The 23160-nt window shown below is 44.9% G+C and overlaps 1 protein-coding gene across 3 annotated transcripts in view; it reads left to right on the forward strand.

The window, feature by feature from the left end:
* The window catches only part of DARS1 (aspartyl-tRNA synthetase 1), a 155890-nt gene that overhangs the window by 24304 nt on the left and 108426 nt on the right, over positions 1-23160 (forward strand). For 2 of the 3 annotated variants that reach the window (XM_030209906.1, XM_030209909.1), the window contains exons 2-4: positions 14167-14263; positions 18614-18643; positions 21783-21840. In XM_030209906.1, the coding sequence (XP_030065766.1) occupies positions 14167-14263; positions 18614-18643; positions 21783-21840 (185 nt within the window). Of the gene's footprint in view, positions 1-582; positions 701-14166; positions 14264-18613; positions 18644-21782; positions 21841-23160 lie in introns of those variants that run through there. The other variant, XM_030209910.1, reaches the window with a different exon arrangement.

Consider the following 23160-nt stretch of genomic DNA (forward strand, 5'->3'; position numbering starts at 1 on the left):
TGGATCCCTAGCCATGGGTGGCTGCGGGGGGGGGGGCCGGATGGAGCGCCAGCGACAGCAGCAGACAGGTGCCTGCCTGGAGGGGGGTTGGGGGACAGCTGGGTCCCTGGCCATGGGTGCCTGCAGGGGGGCCGGGGAACAGGACGGTCGTTGGACACAAAAACCTTGCTAGCGCCCGTTTCATCTCTCAAAGAAACGGGCCTTTTTTGCTAGTAAAATATATTTGTTACTAAGTTGTAGGTTTTGGGGATCCATATACAGAAGTCTGGTGACTTCCAGAGCTACTGTTGTTTTGGGAACAGAGTCTTGAATTTGCCTTACTACTTCCCTGCTCTAATTCACCCCTTTCAACCAAAATAAAACTGTTTTGCTGTTGCCAGGCCAACAGACTGAGTGGAATTGAGAGATTGTGGGTTTTGACAAGAGAAGGAGCCAAACTAGGGACATTTTGGCAGAAGGAGGCTGGACTCTGGTCAAAGTGACTTGACGAAAGATAGTGGCCAATAGGAGTTTGTCCTTTCCAGCTGCGAGACTGCGAACAACATGTTTGCTGGTGTTTAGATGTTTGTTTAGTTTAATTTATTGTTGCCAGTTCCAGTTTTACTGCCCAGGCAAACCTGGTTTGTGGAAACTTGAAAGCAAGTGGATATTTTTTCTGCAGAAACTTCTTCAAAAGAAACTGGCAACTTACAGTCTCTGAGTATGTCTCTCTCTCTCTTTTGCTTGTTTGTTTAATATTCAATATGTCTTTCCTGTCTGTAATCCACAACTTAACCTGCAGTTAAGCCACAGGGAGGCTCTCTCAGCGAGAGAGTTTCCAAATAGCTGGCACCTTCCCAGTGGATCAATAATACTTTTCTGGTCCCTGGGTGGAGTTGGATGTCCTGTCCACCGTTGCTATCTCTGGTAAATGTTGTTGTTCTGACTGATGTTGGGGATCTATTTTTTGTTTCTTTTAACTTCAAGGGGAATTTAAAACTTTATTCTAGAAGCAAACCAAAACTCTGAGAGAGAAGTTTCAGCATCTAAAATTAAAGCTGTGCTGTGCTTAATCTTGAACGTAGTTTGCTGCATTGAAAACAATTCCATGCAAAATGCTCTCAAACTAGTGCAGCAGGTTACTTCTGGTTTAGCACTGATTTTCATTTTGTTACGTTGAAAGTCATTGTAGCACACACAGAATTGGCACTAACCCAGAATTAAACCACCACACTGAGATTACTATTTATTACATCAGGGCTTTGGCATGTACGTAGCTTAGTTAAATGTTTCCTACTTCAAATTGTTATATCTTCAAGAAGTTATCTTCTCTGGCACACCTTCCCACTCTTAGACATATATATTTATATCTTACATATATATATGCACTGTATATGAATGCAGAGTTCAGTGGTTTTCAGTTCATATGGATTCTTTACACATTTTGTATCAAATCACAAGTGCTTAATAGAATTGCTTGTGTTCTCTGCAGTATGTAACAAAAATTGTCAGCCTTTTTGAGTACCTCTACTGGACCCTGAACCTATTATATCACAACAGCACTTTTGTTTTACGTGAGAGACAGGGAGCCCAGTCAACAGACTATTGAATAATTGAAGTGTTAAGGGGTACGTAATGGTAACACTGCTGTTATGGATCGGTATGATCGAGGCTGTCACAAGGAGTTAGTAAGCAGGGTGATTTACCCTGGGCATCAAGCCTGGTGGTGGGAGATATGCCAGGCTGCCCTTTGATTCAGTCTGTGAGTCTGCAAACATGTAAGCCTGAAAGGGAAGGGGGGGAAGATAACCCTAACCCTGGTGGCTGGTTTTATACTTCGAACGCGCTGAGTATGATAATCTTTCGATAAACATTTTGCTTAAAATAATGAGCAGTTGTTTTGGGATAAGATGATATTCAGATTATCAAGGATTTTGTGCTTCATAGCAATTTGGATATTTACTCACTTTTTACCCTGCATAGGGCAGATTGAATAGTGTACACAAAAAATGAATGCAGCTACGTTTATCGGCTTCCCTTTTTTTTTTTTTGTCAATCTGTTTAGTAAAGACATATTTTACTGAAAAATACTTGCAGGAGATATAAATGAGATGTCTTGTAATTTATTTGCTGTATGTTCAATGCCCAGCTCTTTCCACAGTCCCAACATATATTTCAACTCTATTTTATACTGTTACAGGGCTTCAGTAACAGAGGTAAACCTTTTTATAAGAGTTCAAAATCTGATCATAGTACATACAACCAAAATATACATTTTGTTCCACTGAGAAATGAGGTGATCCATGTTAACTGAAGCGTAAGGTCTGCAAAATAAATTCTAACATCCACGGGTGCAGTCACATTAGTAGTCATGTCATGTTTACGGGTAAAGAAAACAGGGAGCGTTGTCGTGCTTGCCATGCTGGCTTCGGTATGAAAAGGACAATAGTTGGTGGTCACAAACTAAAGGCTTTCTCATATTTGTTACTTGTTTTGAGCAGTTAAGGCAGGAATAAAATACACTATTAACTGTGCTACATTACTGATATTACACATTGCATTTTTCATCTGCTTAAATTTTTGTTTCTCTTATTCACTAGTGTCCTGACCCAGGCTCAACATCTTTGTCTATATTGTTTCCTGTGGATTTTTGCCACAGGCACAGAATGAAAAAGAGATTTCCTTATCCTACTAGACCACTCCTTTCTATTGGGATGTCCTTCCTGACCAGCAGATTCATTTATTTTTAAATAATTTATTACCTGCTTATCCTACCAATGTAAGCAAGGTACAATTATAAGAAAAAAAAAAGCAGAGCTTAGCAGCGCAGCCTTAGTGGGGAGCCAGCAGAGAAGACCCAAGAGCAGGGTACAACCAGTCCTGTCCCTACATACGTAACACCAGGGTCATGAAATGGAGGGCCAAGGTCCAACATTGCTGGGCTTGTGGGATCAGGTAGCTCAGCAGTGCTGCCAGCTCCTTTTGCTCTGCCTGGTCTGGGGCTGTGTCTAAGGTTGTAGCGCCAGTTCCTGGAGCCAGAACAGGTGAAGACACTGCAAGAAACACTCCATTTAGCATCATGACACTGGAAGCTATCCCAGCTTTGGCGGAGGCTACGCCATTTTGGCGCCAACTCACCAAAACATGGAATGCAGATGCCTTGATGGGAGGAGAGTCTGATGCTCTTTCCCCACTCGCTTTGCAGGCGACTGTGTCAGGGGAAACCCCCAAAGGGGCCTGGGACCAGACTGGGTGTGAGTATAGCAGATTGTGTCTATGGGCTTCTGGCCTGGACGGTTGGGTCTCAGTTTGAAACCTCCTGCACATCAAAGGCCCTGTTACAGGGGCCTTAGGCACCCGGAGAGATTTAGTTGGCCAGCAAAAAGTAGTCCTACTGAGACTTGGAGGATGTTTTGGGCTGGAGGATGGTGCTGGCAAGGTTGTTGCCTTACTGGAGTATTCAGGCTAGGTGGTGAATAATGCCAAGAGCCAGTTGGTGCCACACCAAGTTAATGGAGTACCTGGGGATCTGGTTCAGTACCAAGAAGGGGATGGCCTTCCTCCCAGAGGTCAAAATGAGAAAGATCCTGTCTCAGAAGAGAGCCTTCTGTGCACAGGCCACCCCAAGAACCTGGGACTGCTTGCAGCTTCTGGGAATCATAGCAGCGACTGACAAAGTTGTTCTCTGGGTGACAGCCCAAATGAGATCATTGCGAGAGCACTCTTATCCAGGTGGGTACCTTGATAGCAAGACTTTGAGGTTTGCATCTTTGAAGTTTGCCTCCCTCTTTCATGTCCCCTCCTTGGGAACTTGGCCTTGTGGGACCATCCATCTCTTGAGTGGGTTATAGTGACCATTGAAACCAGCCTTTTGGGCTGAGAGGCCATCTGTAGCAACATTCTGTTGCGCGGGGTAGGTTGTCCAAGCAGGAAGCATCCTGGTCCATACTGGTTGGAGGCGAGAGCAATCCATTAGCCTTTTGTACTTTCTCAGCTGGCAAGGATGTCAGTCAATGCCACAATGGTTGCTTATATTGACACACAAGGAGATGCTAGGAGAGCAGCAGTGGTGCTGGAGGCAGTGTTCTTGTGCAGGTAGTTTGAGCACCTTCTTTTTAGAATCTGAAAATCCATTAAAGAGTAAGCAAATTCTTCTTTTTTTTTTAAGGATAAAATTATAAATGAAAGAGAGTTCCAGTTGAGGTACTTATATATGGCTATCTATGGCACCTGTTTACTTAGGGTAGTATTGCTTTTGCTTTACTCATTTGGGGAGGGGGTAATTTTATAAAATAATTTTTTGCGTATTCATACTGTTTTGCATATATAAAAGGCCTCTAATAAAATTACCCCGTGCATGTAGTGACAAGACAGCACATAATTCTATGCAGTATAGGTATATTGGGACAGTGTACTTTGGGTGGAGCATGACAAATATGAGTTAGTATTCTGTCTGAGACTCGGACTTTAAACTTGCTCATCAATTTTTCTGTAAAATCTGGGATGAATGTTCAAACAGGGATTATCATGTATCTGATTCATGTCTTGGCCAAAACCAACAAACAGTAGGCATCCTGAAGCAGGTGCATAGAACAAGCAGATCTTGAAATATGGTTTGAAAATAGCCACCTGTTAGTGTGATTGTGTAGCCCTTTTCCTGGCTTATGAGACTTCAGTTCAGCTGTTGTTCTCATGATAGGGCTTATTTCCTCCTAGAATCATTTTGTCTGCTTGCACTAAACTTGGCAGTAATATACTGCTGTCATCCTGGAGACTGCCTTCACATGTCTGAAAGAAAGGCTTCTGCTCTCATCTTTGCACTGAACAGTTTCCATAAACATATTGTTCAGAAAAGAATGGGAGACCCGGTTTATGGGGTAGAGAAAAGTTTTTCTGTTCATTGCAAAAACTCTGTAAATTGAATTCATGAGGACTGTTTTGACCACTTTGAATAGTTCTGAGTCATCCACACATTTAATCACCTCGCTCATCATTCCAATTTCCAGATCATTTATAAATATGTTAAATAGCACCTGTCCCAGTACAAATCCCTACGGCACTCCACTACTCACCCTCCTCCATTGAGAAAAATAGCCCAATAATCAATTCCTAATCCACAATAGAACATTGCCTCCTATGCTATTTCTCTTTAATTTTCTCAGGAATCTCTCATGAGGAACTTTGTTAAAAGCTTTCTGAAAATCTAGATACACTACATCAACCAGCTCACCTTTATTCACATGTTTATCCTCCTCCAAGAAAGTATCCTCATCAGACTTGCACAAGTGCTCCTTATCGGTGTCTACTACTACTATTACAAATCATTTCTACAGCGCTACCAGTCGTACGCAGCACTTTACAGTTGAACATGAAGAAAAGACAGTCCCTGCTCAAAGGAGCTTACAATCTAAATCAGGACAGACAGGGCAAATAAGGGTAAGGGTAAGACAGACAGATAGGACACATAGGGAAAAGGGAACTATTGAAGAGAGGAAGACAAGATAAAGGTTACGAGCAGGTGACAGGTTAAGAATTAAAAGCAGCATCAAACAGGTAGGCCTTTAGCCCGGATTTGAAGGTGGCCAGGGATGGAGCTTGACGTAATGGCTCAGGAAGTCTATTCCAAGCAAAAGGTGCTGCGAGATAAAAGGAATGGTGTCTGGAGTCAGCGATGGAAGAGAAGGGTACAATTAGGAGAGATTTGCCTAGTGAACGGAGTTCCTGGGAAGGAGTGTAGGGAGAGATGAGGGTGGAGAGGTAGTGAGGGGCAGCAGAGTGAATGGACTTATAGGTCAATAAGAGGAGCTTGAACTGTATACGGAAACGGATAGGGAGCCAGTGAAGTGACTTCAGAAGAGGGCTGATATGGGCATAGCGACTTTGGAGAAATATTAATCGTGCAGCAGAATTTTGAACAGATTGAAGAGGAGAGAGATGGCTGAGTGGAAGACCTGTGAGAATCAAGTTGCAGTAGTCCAAGTGAGAGGTGATAAGACTGTGGACGAGGTTTCTGGTAGCGTGGTCAGAAAGGAGAGGGCGAATTTTGGTGATATTATAGAGGAAGAAACAACAGGTTTTAGCAATCTGTTGAATATGTGCAGAGAAGGAGAGGGAGGAGTCAAAGATGACCCCAAGGTTACGAACAGATGAGACAGGAAGAATGAGCGTGTTGTCGACAGAAATAGAGAGTGGGGGAAGGGGAGAGGTTGGTTTAGATGGGAAAATACGGAGCTCAGTTTTGGACATATTGAGCTTCAGGTGGCGGTGAGACATCCAGGTAGCAATATCAGACAGGCAGGCAGATATCTTGGCCTGGATTTCTGCCGAGATTTCTGGTGTGGAGAGGTAGATCTGGGAGTCATCAGCGTAAAGGTGATATTGAAAACCGTGAGCTGAGATCAGAGCACCTAGGGAGGAAGTATAGATGGAGAAAGTCGGTGAAAAACTCCTCATGGGAGGGCCAAGACCAAGCCTGCCTCAAAACAGAGGAGCCATGTCCTTGAAGGGCATCGAAGTCTGTTCCTACCTCGACTCCAACTAAGCTTCCTCCTCCAACATCACAGGGGTGCCTACACGAGCAGCTGTTGACACTGGTGCCGCATGCAACACTGGTGTCGGAGACATCACCACAGGCTGAGAGCCACACGGGGCATCAGGAAATGGCACTGCTGGTGCAAGCACCCCAGATGCCAATGCACACTTCTGTAAAAACCCTGCTAAAAGCTCAGGGAGCATGGCCCAGATGCATTCATCGTGAAAGGCTGGGGTGCCGGGTCAGAGACAGACGTCCTGGGGTTGAGATGGATGCCTTGTCTTGACTGCTTGGAGACTCCCGCATCAGCACGTCTTGTATGAAGGGGGGCAGTGGTTCTCCCAAAGCTTCTTGAGCATTGAATCTTCTGGTGCCCTGGTGCTCCTGAGGATTGATGCTAGGAGTGGCCTGGTGGTTAGGGTGGTGGACTTTGGTCCTGGGGAACTGAGGAACTGAGTTCGATTCCCACTTCAGGCACTTGTGACTCTGGACAAGTCACTTAATCCTCCATTGCCCCATGTAAGCCGCATTGAGCCTGCCATGAGTGGGAAAGCGCGGGGTACAAATGTAACAAAAAAAAAAATGCTTCATGGCCTTCACTTGATGCCAGGACAAATGGGATTCACACACTCCAAGGACAGAACACAGCAGTAACAGGATGGAAAGGAACCAATTTCAAGTGATCAGTCACCACACCAGGATAAGATGCTCCAATGACAATTTTATTTGGACCCAACACGGCCCGTGTTTCGGCTATAGTAGCCTTCCTCAGGGGTCAATCGATGAGTGCTCAGTTGTGTATCGATTGATGATTGAGCGTTTTAATATCTTGGTAAAAATTCTGTGTAGCATACAGCCGGAACAAGTCCAGAAATTTCCATCATCAGTCAACACAGCTGAGCACTCATCGATTGACCCATGAGGAAGGCTGCTATAGCCGAAACATGGGCCGTGTTGGGTCCAAATAAAATTTTCATTGGAGCATCTCATCCTGGTGTGGTGACTGATCACTTGAAATTGGTTCCTTTCCACCCTGTTACTGCTGCCTTCACTTGATGCCAGCCATCAATGTTCTTCGGCTCTGACTAGAATGACGTCGAATCCTCAAGTCACCTCGGTTGTCAGGTCCAATGTTGACTGGTCCCGGGAGCCCTGCGTATCCACGCCCAGTGTTTGAGACAGGTCTGTCTGCCATACGGGCCCATGCGTATGGAGTCTGCCCTGTCGATTTTGGCTGATGCCCTTTATTATCTGGTCAGAACTTTGGCTAAGCAGATGTCTGTGGCGGTGTCTGCCCGCCGCCTTCTTTGGCTGCTACATTGAGTGGCTGACATGGCCTCTAAGCAGAGGCTAGTGAGGTTACCCTTTCGGGGCCTTCTGTTATTTGGAGAGGAATTGGAGAAGATTGTTAAAGACCTAGGGGACTCTAAATTCCAACGGTTACCTGAGGATAGGCCGCGGCCTTCTTCCAAAAGTCTGTTTTTTTCCTCCTCTTCCAGGCCATGTTTCCGCGAAGCTCGCAGGTATCGCCCGGAGCACTCTGCTGGGTTTTCTCAATGGGCCCATTTTCAGCAGCGGAACTCCTTTCGCTCAGACCGACGTTCCGCAGCGGCCGGCCAACGGCCAGGAGTTCATGGGCGTCCTCCACAATGATGGGACACTGGTCCACTCGTTGATTCCTGCAGTAGCGGGTCGTCTTTCCCTCTTCATCGAGGAGTGGACCAAGATTACTTCAGATCAGTGGGTCTTGGACCTCATCAGAGAAGGCTACTGATTGGAATTCGGTGTCCCGGTGAGAGACGCTTTTTTGGAGTCCCGATGCGGCACTGCCGTCAAAAGGGCGATGGTAGAGGAGACCTTGCAAATCTTGCACCTCGGAGCAATGATTCTGGTGCTGCCGCCGAATGCGGCTGTGGTCGCTACTCCATTTATTTTGTGGTCCCTCGGAAAGGCGGGTCTTTCAGACCGATCCTCAACTTACGAAGAGTCAACGAGGCCCGAAGAGTGCGACACTTTCGCATGGAAACCCTGCGGTCCGTCATTGCGGCGCTACAGCCAGGAGAGTTTCTCACGTCTCTGGACGTAAAAGAAGCGTATCTGCACATTCCTATTTGGCCTCTGCATTTGCGGTTTTGGGCCAACATTTCCAGTTTCGAGCCTTGCCTTTCGGCCTGGCCACAGCTCCCCGTACCTTTTCAAAGGTGATGGTGGTGGTAGCTGCCTTTCTCAGGCGAGAGGGTATCGGAGTTCACCCGTATTTAGATGACTGGCTCATCAGGGCGGATTCAGTAGACGAGAGCTGACTCGCCACAACGAGAGTTATAACTGTTCTTCAGACTCTGGGCTGAGTGATCAATTTGTCCAAAAGTCACCTGACCCCCTCTCAGTTCTCGAGTATTTGGGGGTGCGGTTCGACAAGGCTTCGGGGTTCGTCTTTCTCCCCGACCACAGGCAGTGCATGCTTCAGAATCAGGTCCGTCTGCTCCTGCGGATGCCTCGCCCTCGAGCTTGGGACTTTATTCAGCTCCTAGGGTCGATGACGGCCACCATGGAGGTGGTTCCATGGGCGAGAGCTCACATGAGGCCGCTGCAGATTGCTCTGCTTCAGCAATGGTCTCCGATCTCCCAGGAATACCAACGCAGACTACCGTGGCTCCCTGCGGCTCGGCACAGTATGGATTGGTGGCTCTCCGACAGGATGCTGCGACAGGGAATGCCGCTCGCACTTCCTTCTTGGTGCCTGTTGATAATGGATGCCAGCCTTTTGGGCTGGGGAGCTCATTGCCAGGGAAGCTATGCTCAGGGTCTGTGGACACCCGTGGAAGCGGGATGGTCCATCAATCGCTTGCAATTGAGAGCGATACTTCAGGCTCTGCTGGCCTTCCACAAGACTCTGAAAGGGCTTCCTGTCCGGGTGCTGTCGGACAACACGACAGCAGTGGCAGGTATCAATCATCAGGGTGGCACTCCGTGCAGGGCCCTGGCCGCGGAGGCTGCTCAGATTTTCCACTGGGCCAAGCTCCACTTGGATCTGCTGTCCGCAGCTCACACAGCAGGTGAGAGCAACGTGCAAGCCGATTTCCTCAGCAGACATCAAATCGACCCAACGGAATGGGAACTGGCAGAAGAAGTTTTTCTTCAGATCTGTGGCAAATGGGGGACTCCCATTTTGGATCTAATGGCGTCAAGTGCAAACACTAAAGTCCCTCACTTTTTCAGCAGAAGGAGAGATCCTCGCTCGGCAGGGTTAGATGCTCTGGCTCAACCCTGGCTCTCCAGCCTCCTATATGTGTTCCCTCCTTGGCCCTTGATAGGGCGAGTCTTTCTGAGGATTCGACTGCATCGAGGATTGGTGATCCTCGTCGCTCCGGATTGGCCAAGGCATCCGTGGTAAGTGGACCTTCGTTGGATGCTGGTGGAGGCTCCACTTCCGTTGCCTCAAGTGCCGAACCTGTTAGTTCATGGGCCAGTGACTATGGAGGATCCCTACCGATTTGGTCTTACGGCCTGGCTCTTGAGAGGGTGCAATTGAGAGACAAGGGCTACTCTTACAAGGTCATCTCCACTCTCTTGCAGGCCAGCAAGCAGTCTACTTCCGCAGCTTATGCTCGGATCTGGCGCAAGTTTGAGGCATGGTGTGGTTCAAAAGCGGTCACACCCACGCGGGCTACAGTCTTGTCAGTCCTGGATTTTTTGCAGGACGGCCTACAAAAAGGCCTGGCTTACAATTCCCTTTGGGTTCAAGTGGCAGCGTTAGCATGCTTCCAAGGGAAAGTCTCTGGTTTGTCCCTTGCTGCTCATCCGGACATTGTCCGATTTCTCAGAGGGGCGCTTTGGCTCTGTCCTCCTGTGCGGTTGCAGTGTCCGGCCTGGAACCTGGGGCTGGTGTTGAAGGCTCTTCAGCGTTCACCTTTTGAGCCGCTTAGGCGAGCTTCTGAGAAGGATGTGACTCTCAAGACAGTCTTTTTGGTGGCCATGACATCGGCTAGTCGCGTATCTGAGCTCCAGGCACTTTCATGTCGGGATCCTTTTCTGCAGTTCTCGTAGTCCGGGGTAATGGTACGTACTGTGCCTTCCTTCCTGCCTAAGGTGGTTTCAGCATTTCACCTGAACCAGCCCATTTTTCTACCTTCCTTCTCTAGGGAGGACTTTCCAGATTCCTTTGGGCAATTGCGTCTTTTGGATGTTCGCAGGGCTCTGTTACAGTATCTACAGATGTCAAATGACTTCAGGACTTCTGATCATCTTTTTGTATTGTTGACAGGTCCTCGATGCGGGTGTACAGTCTCTAAGGCCACTCTAGCCCGTTGGCTCAGGGAAGTCATTTTTTCTGCATATCTGCTTTCAGGACGGTCTCCGCCTGAAGCGTTTAAAGCGCATTCCATGAGATCGATTTCCTCCTCGTGGGCTGAAACGCGTGTCCTTTCTCTCCAAGAGATCTGTCGTGCGGCTACTTGGGTTTCTCAGCTCTCGTTTGTACGGCATTACAGGTTGGATGTGGCAGCGAAGCAGGACGCACATTTTGGGGCGCAGGTGCTTGCTCGCGGAGTTGCCTGTTCCCACCCTACGTAGGGAGTGCTTTTGTACATCCCATCAGTTTAATGGATTCATCTGCTGTTGATGACAAGGAAGGGAAAATTAGGTTCTTACCTTGGTAATTTTCTTTCCTTTAGTCACAGCAGATGAATCCATGATCCCTCCCTGTCTGACTTTGTTTTTGTTGTTCAGATCCTTCATGCAGATATTGTATCGCATCTGGAGGAGTTGAAGATCAGTTCTCAGAGTTTCTACATGCTGTTCTATTGCAGGAGGTTGAGAATGTCCCTCCTTTGTTGGTTATTGCTCCGGTTATGGGGCGTTTGTTCACTGTGAGGAAAGTTCGCGTTATTTTACCTTTGTTTCTCACTCTGCTTTGGAAGTTTCATATACTGAAGGCAGAAGGGACTAGCCATCCAAGGTCACTGTGGTTTTTCAGTTCTGTCTATCTCCACCTGCTGGTAGGTGGATACAACCCATCAGTTAATGGATTCATCTGCCATGACTAAAGGAAAGAAAATTACCAAGGTAAGAACCTAATTTTCCCATTTTAGCTCCCAATCAAGACATCACCATTGGTCCTAAAATTATATATAATAATCTCAACATTAATATAAATACCTTTATAAAAAAGGCATAAATGTGCCTTGACAGCCTATTCATTGTAGGTAAAGATTCATGCATTTGTTGAGGGCTGACAATTTAGTTAAACCCTGCCTTGCTAACAGGGATGTATTTGAAAATTGTCCTTGATGGCAGACTGTAATTTTTTCTTTGTAAGATTTGCACTCTCTGCCTTTCTCTTATTTCCTAAGGGATGACCTGCTCTGAGTGGTTCATTTTTCTTGTGGTTTCTGAAGTATGAAATATGCCTCCATTTTATCCCCAAGTATGTTTAAGATTGAAAGGGGAGGACAGACTGGAATCCAACCATTGAGTTCTGGAAGCTAACTGGAATCTGACCATCGAGTTCTGAACACTAACCAGTCGTACACTACAGAACTTCATTCTTAAGGAAAAGTGTGAAAGTAAATGAGTTGCAATTCCCCAAACTTAGCCCCTTTTTCTGTACACCCTGCAGTCCACCTCTTCCCACAGTCCCCTCACCATGGGACTGTTTTAAATATTTTCCTTACCCAGAGTCTTAATCAGTTAACAGTGGAGGAAGAGGAAGGTGGCCACATCAGGCCGTGTTGTCCTCCTTCAGCACTTGAGGCTGATTGAAGTAATTCAACTACATGGGACATCATAGTTTAAAATAGTTCAGTCAGCCTTAGGCACTGGAGGAGGAGGAGAAGAAGAAGAGTAATGGCTGCACCTCAGGCTACGTCTTCCTCCACTGTTAGCAAATTAGGCTCTGAGGCAAGGCAAAATATTTGAAATACTTCCTTAGGAAGAAAGAGGTGTTCTGTGAGGAGAGTAGGGAAAGAGCAGCTAAGTTCTGTGGATGTATGTTGGGGGAAGGAGAAAATGGGATGGATGTGTGTCTTGGCGGGGAAGGGGGGGAATGGAAGACCAGTTTGGGTGTGTGCATTGGTGGAGGGGGGTAAGCTATGCCTAGGGTACAAGAGCAGGATAGAAGGGGGAGGGAGAGCCCAGGTTTAGAGTATTGGTGGGGCCAGGGGAAGGCAGGCTTGGAGAACATGGCAGGGGGGGCAAGAGATCTGAGAGATTACCACACTAAGATTCAGGAGAACAAGCTATGGTGGCTTGATGTCAAGAGAGAGCTATGGTGAAGTGAGAGCTGTTGGTGTGTCTGTTCCAGCTGTGATTTGAGAGAGCGCTATAGATTGTCGTGGGTGGGGGGGGGAGATTTAGAAAGCTTTGTGGATGTGCTGGGGGGGAAAGGATTGAGAGAGCACTATGATAGTCTTTGATGGAGGGATGTGAGAGGAACTATAGCTGAGCATATGGAGGGAGGGTTGCGAGAGCTGTAGGTAAGTGTGTGTTGAGGGGGGTTTGATATAGAGGGATGGAGAGAGAATGGAGTGGGGGGGGGGGGTCTTGCTGGGGAATGGTGAGAGGGAGAAAGAAACAACGCTGAAAGGAGGGGTTCTACCCTTGAGGTAGGGCAGAGAAAAATGAGGGTTGAATTTAGGAGATGGAGATCAATAGAAATCAAACAAAATAAAACATGGAAAAGAAAATAAGATGATACCTTTTTTATTGGACATAACTTAATACATTTCTTGATTAGCTTTCGAAGGTTGCCCTTCTTCGTTTCCGATCTGACGAAGAAGGGCAACCTTCGAAAGCTAATCAAGAAATGTATTAAGTTATGTCCAATAAAAAAAGGTATCATCTTATTTTCTTTTCCATGTTTTATTTTGTTTGATTTCTATTGATAACCTTAAGAGTGGACTAACACGGCTACCACACTCCTCTACTGGAGATGGAGAGAAATCAAGCCTAGAATAGCTTTCTAGTTAAGGAGTGTACTTAGAGGTAGGGTGTCTATCTAGCCTGAGCAGGTAAAAATTTGGGGCAGAGTCAACCAGGCCTTTATGATGAGGGATTCTAGAAACACACACGAATGATAAAAAAATGCAGAATTTCCCCAGGAGAAGTAGTAGTAATGAAAATGTTTGTTAATCAGTTGCTGAGATATGTACATTTATCATTGGCATAATACTTATGAGGTCAAGCTGTTTCATTCCATTAACTGAAAGGTCAAATAGTTTCATGTAACAGAGAGTTCAGTTCATGCCTTCTTGAGTTCATAGAGCACAATGCTTGCCAAGCCCATCAAACATCCCAAGTGCTATCAGCATCTTAATTGAAAAAGGATACCTCTTCATTTGTGTACGGCATAGTGTTAAAAGAGATATCCTTTGCATGCTATCAACAAGCACGTGCTTCCCCCGGTTTTCTGGGCTTTTTAAAGCAAAGCATGATACATTAAAAATATTCTTGTATCGAAGAAGGCTAGCTGATTGAGCTTGTGTAACAAAGAGAATTATTGTGTCTTGTAATGCTGTGAATAAGTCTGGTTTCCCATTGACTAAGTACTTCCTGGAGGAAGTAGAATAAATAGAACTGGAAATGGCAAGGTCACCTTTAATATCATATTTACAGCTTCATAACAGACTTTACAATTGCTTTGTTTCTTCCTTTTGTAGCTCAATGGAGGAGCAGTCTCAGTCCAAGAAAGCGCTTAAGAAACAACAGAAGGAAACTGAGAAAGCTGCTAAGAAAGCAGAGAAGCAGGCCAAGCTGGTTTGTATCAAGCACAACATTGTCAGACAATCGAAAGGAAAAGCATTTATTTGTAAAGCAAAGGGGCACATTGTCCTGAATTCCTGTATAGATTCAATGGTGTAAACATTGTAGACATTTCAGTTCCATATCTTGCATTGTTTTATATTTATGCTTTACTTTAGGACACTGATATCTGGAGTTAACAGTTTCTCGCATACAGTTATTTAAACTGTGATATTTGTTAACTCAAATCATATTTTAAGTTAGTGATGATTGATTTGCCCTGATTTGAACTGTAGATGGGGGTTGGTAGCATTTTTATGGGAAGGTACCACAAACCCCACAACGTTCCCTAAAACAAAAGAGGCATGCCAGTCCCTGCCTCTAGGGTATTCACCTCGTTTTCCCCATCATTCAACAAAATATTGCTGCCGCTGGTCACCGCTCTGCCTCTAATGCCAATACAATATTATTAACTGTTGCAGCAGCATTGCTAATGTGTAGCATAAGACAACACAGCTGACCCACAAATGTTGAAAATGACTGTAGTGTGAGCATTGCAGAAGGAGCAGCATGCTAGGAAAGGGGTCTTCATATGAATTCATGTTCACCCTGTCTTGTAAAAATAGTAATCATTGGATACCTCTGGCATTTATTTTTATTTTTTTTTTCATTACATTTTCTAGACATATACTAATGTAGCCACCCCCCCCCCTTTTTTTTTTTTTTTGCCAAGGTGAACATGAGGTAAATTATTTTATTGTAGTAATGTGTGAAGGTTTGTAGGGGGATCAGGGCTGGGTCCAGCTTTCTCTGGAAGGCTCGTAGCACATACATTCTACTCACTCAGTCCACTGTCTCGCTGCACCCTACGCCTGGAATAAACTTCCTGAGCCCCTACGTCTTGCCCCTTCCTTGGCCACCTTTAAATCTAGACTGAAAGCCCACCTCTTTAACATTGCTTTTGATTTGTAACCACTTGTAACCACCTGCCTCCACCTACCCTCCTCCTTCCTGTACACAATATTTGATTTGATTTGCTTACTTTATTTTTTGTCTATTAGATTGTAAGCTCTTTGAGCAGGGACTGTCCTTCTTCTATGTTTGTGCAGCGCTGCGTACGCCTTGTAGCGCTATAGAAATGCTAAATAGTAGTAGTAGTAGCAGTCCAGAATGTTTGATACAAACCAAAATAGTTTTACTAAAACTTAGAAGTTTTAAGCTACAGGGACAACCATTTATAGGCAGAATCGCAACAAAAATAGTTTTCAACACTTAACGTCTTGTCTGCTTCTTTAGAACTCTCAGTGTTCTGGAGACTTCTAAAAGCAGTCTTTAGTAACAGTGTTATGTTAACCATTTATAACCTGCTCTATCTAAGCAATTCTAGGCATCTTACAAAGTAACATGCATAATCTGTCCTAATCTGGTGGTGCCTTCCCCAGGTGGGACCTCCTCTGTTGGATTCTTTATCTCTGAGGCTCTCGTGGATTTCTTCCTGGTCCACTCTTGCTTCTCTGGGTTAGACCTTAGGCAGTTTCTTCTGTTCTTGTCTTCTGAGGGATGTGTTGGTTGACTGGTTCACCATTCCAGCTAACGCCTAATGATAATGCAGCAGCATAAACTGCTCTAGCACTGCTTTCCACTCCTTCCTTTTGCTAGGACCACTGGCTGAGCTAAGCAGGAACACTCTTTTCTCTTTACTGATTTGGTGCAGTGGCCAGGAAGCAGGAGCCAAAGACAGAAATTCAAACTGGGGTGGATTTATATACCTGCTACAGTTTCCACCCAAGAGGGATCTCCCACCATGTCAGTCACTAGTCAGGAAAGCTCTCTCCTTATTCCAGAATCTGTGGGGGTATTTACAAGTCAAAATCTAGCGTCTTTGTAGAGCCAGTAGAGATCTCTATGATCCTTAAGAGAGAGAGACCCTAAGAGTCTTGCCACTGAGATTAAAAAAACAATTCTTACTGGAACTCTATATAGAAAAATCCTATCTAAGAGCAAATGGTCAGCATAAGATAAAACACAAGAAACCCAAAATTCATACACATATTGGCATCTTCTGTAAAATGCAAAACAGGGGATGTTGTGCTTTTTTATTATTCCTTTTTAATTAACCAGGCCTCTTTCAATGCAGAAGTGATTTGTTCTCACCCAGCTCTTTATGTAGCTCTTCCAAATGTAGACAGAATTAAGGATAGTCATGACTGTTCTTTGTATTTATTTCCTATCCCTTTCTATCACCAAATAAATAATAATTAGGTGATTCATGTTAACATAGCTGGTAAGCAGCATGGCTTTGTGCTTGAACTCAGTTAAAGGCAATGAGGGGTGAGTTTCTGTAGTTTTACTGAAAATTGTGAAGGGGGGGGGGTCTTACACGGTGGGCATTAAAGGGTTATTGTGTATTTGTCATACCCTGCCCTGAACCTAATGGAGGGTAACAAGCATTTATAACCATTTTTGTTAACATTATTATTAAATTGTAATTTTAAAAGTCACCATTTTAATAAAACATGGCCCTACTTTCTTGTGGAGTGGAGGAGTGGCTTAGTGGTTAGGGTGGTAGACTTTGGTCCTGGGGAACTCAGGAACTGAGTTCGATTCCCACTTCAGGCACAGGCAGCTCCTTGTGACTCTGGGCAAGTCACTTAACTCTCCATTGCCCCATGTAAGCCGCATTGAGCCTGCCATGAGTGGGAAAGCGCTGGGTACAAATGTAACAAAAATAATAAAAAAAATACACTGAAAACAGGATAGAATTTCTCTATTAATACCTATTCTATTCTTTCTAATTGAATTATCCTGGGATTTTCAAGACCAGGAATCTTTGAGTCTCAAAAATGGAATAAAAACCTTACATCTTTTGTACAACTCCTTGAGAAGGTGCCGTGGTAAGCTAAATTCTGAGTCTTGTGCCTACCCTGGTCCCTCTAGTCCTCAGGACACACATAGCCAGTCAGGATATCCCCAATAAATATGCATGAGCTAAATGGAGTGGAGGAGTGGCCTAGTGGTTAGGCGTGGTGGACTTTGGTCCTGAGGAACTGAGTTCGATTCCCGGCACAGGCAGCTCCTTGTGACTCTGGGCAAGTCACTTAACCCTCCATTGCCCCATGTAAGCCACATTGAGCCTGCCATGATTGGGAAAGCGCGGGGTACAAATGTAACTAAAATAATAAAATAAAAAAAATACACTGAAAACAGGATAGAATTTCTCTATTAATACCTATTCTATTCTTTCTAATTGAATTATCCTGGGATTTTCAAGACCAGGAATCTTTGTCTCAAAAATGGAATAAAAACCTTACATCTTTTGTACAACTCCTTGAGAAGGTACCATGGTAAGCTAAATTCTGAGTCATGTGCCTACCCTGGTCCCTCTAGTCCTCAGGACACACATAGCCAGTCAGGATATCCCCAATAAATATGCATGAGCTAAATGGAGTGGAGGAGTGGCCTAGTGGTTAGGGTGGTGGACTTTGGTCCTGAGGAACTGAGTTCGATTCCCGGCACAGGCAGCTCCTTGTGACTCTGGGCAAGTCACTTAACCCTCCATTGCTCCATGTAAGCCACATTGAGCCTGCCATGATTGGGAAAGCGCGGGGTACAAATGTAACAAAAATAAATAAAAATAAATTGTGTGCAAATCTAGCTCATGCATACTCATTGTGAGTATCCTGAAATCCTGAGTGGCTAGATGTATCTCGAGGACTGTGTTGAGAAACCCTGCTCCATGGTGCTCTGTCCCTAATGTGTGAATACCTTCATTATTATGTATGTGTGTTTTTGGTATAGTAAGTTCTCCTCTTTTGGGATTTCAGCTCAAATAGTCAACTCCCACTAGCTTCTGTCACTCTGAACCTTAATTTGCAGTTATCCATGTTTTTTTTTCCCCCTATTTTTTAAAGCCTCTCCCCCTTTCCATTTTACCCAACCATCACTGTGACTGTCCTCTGTCAAGGACCATAGATATTGACTCCCTCCCATAACCCATTGAGCCTGTTGGTCAGGTGCCGCAATTGTGGAATGGCTGAGATTCCTTTCAGATGTCCCTTCTTTGTGTTGATGGCAAGGCAGACAGAGAAGGTTTTAAGTTACAAGCTATAGAGCCATTAAGCTTTTGATGTAAAATTACTACTTGCTTGTGGTATTTAGGTAAAGCTTCCAACCTGCATGGGGTGACAGTTACTGTACAACCCTAATCATTATGCTGGGCAAGACGAGATGCGCTATTTTGGTCTTTCTGCTGTCATCTACTATATTGCTTACCAAGGTAGAAAACAGATATAGTTTAAAGTAAGAACTTGAAAAAAATACAGACTTTTTTAATGGTTTCACAATTTTAATATCTTTTTGTTTCAGGCAGCAGAACAACTAGCTGAAGAGGGAGAGGCAAGTATCTTAAATTCATTACTCCTGTGCAGATGGGAACTATTAAAATTATCACACTTTTTTTTTTTTGTTAAGCATCATCATTGCCCAGGAAAGTCTAACTAACCCCTCTGTTTACAAAACCATGCTAGCGGCTGCCGTGCGCTAATGCTGAAACAGCCCATTTACTTTGAATGGGTTGTGTCAGCATTAACGTGCAGCGGCCGCTAGCACAGCTTGGTAAACAGGGTGTAAGTGTGTGTAAGTAGGTGTATATTTGTTTTGTTTTTTAATGACAATGACATTGAAAGGAATTAAGTAACTGCAGTTTTATCTTACTATGCTAATAATGTACCTTTCTTAGCATCGGCTTGCACTGTTCTTAACCAGCAAATGTTATCCCTTCCCACCAGCAGATGGAGGTAGAGAAAACTGAATTCAACCAGTGACATCACCAGCTATAATCTGCCTGGAACATGGACAGGCATGTCCTCCAGGAAGCACTACTCTGTGTGTAGGAACCAGCAGCTCAGCACAGCTGCTGGTTCTGTCTGCATACAGTGCAGTGGGCCATTTCCGACTTCGGAAACAGGTCGGGGGGGCCTCTGGAGTTGATGTCTCCTCCCCTTCTGCTGAGGCGGCAGGACCCGTGGTCCCGATTTTAGGTGGGAACATCAGCCATTTTATCTGTCTTGGGGATTTCATCTCCTGCTGCTTTTCAGCAGCAGTAACCTGTCCCTTCCACATTGGGGGGGGGTGGGGTGGGGGGCCTACCTCCTCTACCCCCTTAGATCCGTTGTGGGCGAAGGGTCCCGATGAAGCCTGTGGAGCTTTTTGTCTCCAGAGCTTGGCACAGTTGGTCTGACAGCAGTTGCAGTCGGACGGGAGTTTCCCCCTCCCCTCTGGTGGAGGCCCTGGTTTGGATTCTAAGCAGCATAAGACTTAGGGAAGGGTGCCTGAGGCACCAGTTCCCTCAGAAGAGGCAGGGGAGAACTCTGAGATCTTCTCAAACTCTCAGTCCACAGGGGACTCTGAATCTGAGGAGGAGCAGTGCCATGTAATCCATCTCGTTCGGGAAGAGGAGCTGTCTCATCTTATTGACGAGGTTACTAAGGCCCTTTCTATGCTGAGATCTGTGACTGCAGACCTCATTGAGGGGGGAGGGTCTGCTGCTGGAGGGGCTTGCTGGGCCCCCTAAGCATTTCCCTCTGCTCAAGGCTCTTATCCACATGATGATGGCAGAGTGGGAAAATCCAGATGGTTCTCTTAGAGGTGGCAGGACTCTGGATCACCTTTGTACCTTCACTCCAGAGGAGGTTGAAAGATATTGGTCTTTTTGTAAGGTGGACACTTTGGCCAGGGCAGTCACCAAGGTGACTGCTGTGCCGGTCCGGGGGGGGGGGGGGGGCTCAGTTCAGGGATTCATGACAAGAAGGTGGAGCAACAGTTCTGCCTAGCCTTTTTCTGTGGGGATGTCCAGTATTCAGGCCATCATTTTTGGCGGTTATGTGGTAAGGGCCATGCTGTAATGGTTGCAGTACTCCCGGAGTCCCTGGAAGTGGCTCGCCTGAAGTCGGGAACAGCCTTTTTGGCACATGTTCTATATGATCAGGTCCGCTTAGCTTCCCACTCGGTGGCCGCTTTGCTGGTCAGATGGTAGTGGTTGTGGCTTTGCCAGGCCTGCCCGCCTGCCTCTCTGCATCTCAGGAGGGTGACTAGTGCAGGTCCTTCAAGCAGGGTTCCTTTTGAGGCCTCAAAAGAACTGGAGCCACAGCCCCCTGTTCTGCCCAATGAGCGTGCACTGGGCCCTCATTTGTGCCGGTGGTTGGCAGGCTATCTCTCTTCTGGGACGAATGGGTCCTGGAGGTGGTCAGCAGGGGTATTCTCTGGAGTTGGTCTATGCTTTGTCCAACACCTTCATGGCCTTGCCCTGTGGTTCAGCTCTGTAGCAACAGGCTGCCGCATCCACTCTGCAGCACCTGTGCGCTGTTGGGGCGATGGAGCCTGTGCCTCCTTGTATTGTTATTTGAATATTTTTACTACTATAATTGTCTGTTGCCTGTGTTTGACTTATTTTTGATGTAAACCGCCTGGAGTGAATTTCTTCAAAAAGGTAGTAAATAAATCCAAATGTTTAAATAAATAGTGTACTATTCTTTCCTCATAAGCGTAACATGGAATCACTTCAATAGAAAATATAGTTCACTTAATTTTTTTTCTACCTGTTTTTATAGCATTGTTCAATAGCTTATGATCCTATATCAACAGTGGCAGATCTTTAATACAGACAACATTGTTTGGGTCTTTTGAATTTGTGTATTAAAATTCATTATAGGATTAAAATAAATGGATCAGACAGCTATAAATGTTCTTCATAGTCTGCACTTAGAATTGGTTTCATCAGATGAAACCAATTCTAAGTGCAAACTATGAAGAAAATTTATCAATGTGGGCTACCAGTTAAGACGTCTTATTTTACTGTTAACCCCAGTTATTAGTAGCTAATTCTCAATGCATAAAATGGGACCTGCACTAAAATAGCTCAAGTTACTGGTAAAATAGCATGTCAGCGGTAGCCCACTTTGATGATTACACCCCTATGCTTCTAAGTTTACCACAGCTTGATTTAAGAGGAAGAGGAAACCGCTCAACATGGACTTAGCCTGGAGAGGACATGACTGGTGGCTTTAGTATATAAAAGTGTTCTTTATTTTGTGTGGCTTTGTGTAGCCTGGAGAGGACATGACTGGTGGCTTTAGTATATAAAAGTGTTCTTTATTTTGTGTGGCTTGTATTTTGCTGCTTCATCACACAACAGTGTCTTAATACATTTGTCTTTTCATGAAATGAAATGGCTACCCCTGCTTTTGCAATGCATTTTTCATTCAGGAAACTGCTTTTTGAAAAAAAAATGAAGCTATTTGCTATTATCTAATTAGATCAGCAGTTCACTGTATATACATTTCCCAGTTACGAAGGTTTTGACAGCTTTGCAAAGAAATCTGTTTCCTTCACCTTAGCATTATTATATTTGGCTTAAAAGATAGGACTGTGCTGAACATTTTCAATATTAATTTGTTTATTGGATGACAAATATATCAAGCTTTTTGGTATTATGTCCTTTTGCATTAATCCTTTCTTGTACTATTTTCTTCTGTAGGACTTTGCCAAAGACAGATATGGAGTATGTTCGATGATTCAGTCACAAGAGAAACCAGGTCATTTAAGTTTTTCCTGTTTTTCCTTACTTATTACTTTTTCAGGGTATTGTACATCTCAAATATAATTTCCTTGCAGAAAAATGTTTTTGTACTCTGGTTCATGTGAAAGCTACCCTATAAACAGTCTGCCTAATATTCAAAACGATTGAAGTGGGCAGGAGAGGCTCCAGCCTGTTTAAATCTCTCCTGGCCGCCCAGCCACCAATATTCAGCAGCACTTTATATCAGCTCTGACTGGCCATTTAAAAAAATGGGCAGCTCAGAGATGACACTGGGAAGTAGCTGGAGGTTATGCCTAAATAGGCACTGAATATCGATCGGGACCCACATAACTGTTTAAAGGTTTCCTGGAACCCTCCGAGTCCCCTTGACGTTCAGACCTCCCCCCACTCCATGGAACTTTCCCCAATCTCCCTGGTCTAGATGGCCCCCCTCCCTCTCCCAGGTCTACTTCAGGTCCCTGGTGATCCAGTGGAGGCGATGGAGGCAGGAGCAAAGCCCACTCAGTCCTGCCACCTTTTTGTGACAGCATCGCAGTACTACACAAGTACCACAAGCTGTTGTGAGAGGTCACAGCAGACATTTTCTTCAGGCAGCTGCAAGGAGCAGGAGCAAGTGGGCTTCAAATTAATAATCAAGTTGTCATATTTGTCAACAAACAGGGAGGCATGAGCGCTTTTCACTTATATCAAGAAGCAGCATGAATTTGGGACTTTGTCATTTCTAGTTCTATATAAATCCAAGCCAATTACATCCTTAGTGATCAGAACCAAATAAGAGAGTTTTTCACCCAGAGAGTGATCTTACAGGAAATTTTATTGGGTATGGGGGGGGGGGGGGGGGGGGGGGTGCTCCTCAAATAGTCCAGCAAAGAAAATGCAAAACTATCCCTGTATGGTTCAGTATATCCACTTCCAGATTGACTACTAAAGTAGGCAGTGGTCTATGTCATAAAACTTATGGTGACAGATTTTAAAAGATCTAAATATGTGTACTTTGGAAGAAAAGCAGTGGAGGAAAAGTATGATAGAGATATTTAAGTACCTCCATAGCATAAATGCATAGGAGATGGGCCTCTTTCAGTTAAATGGAAACTCTATGGAATGAGGAATCATAGTATAAGAGTGAAAAGGGATAAAGTCAAGAGTTAAATCTAAGGAAAGGGCTGTTCCACACATAAACCGCCCTTTCCTTAGATTTAACCCTTTCCAGTAGAGTTGATAGAATAGTATTTGAATTCAAAAATGTATGGAACAAACTCTGAGGATTTCAAAGGAGAGGAAGGGATTGTAGAAGTTAGTAGTTAGTGTAGATGGG

The sequence above is a fragment of the Microcaecilia unicolor genome, chromosome 7 (assembly GCF_901765095.1).
Source record: "Microcaecilia unicolor chromosome 7, aMicUni1.1, whole genome shotgun sequence".
In the NCBI taxonomy this organism is placed as follows: domain Eukaryota; kingdom Metazoa; phylum Chordata; class Amphibia; order Gymnophiona; family Siphonopidae; genus Microcaecilia; species Microcaecilia unicolor.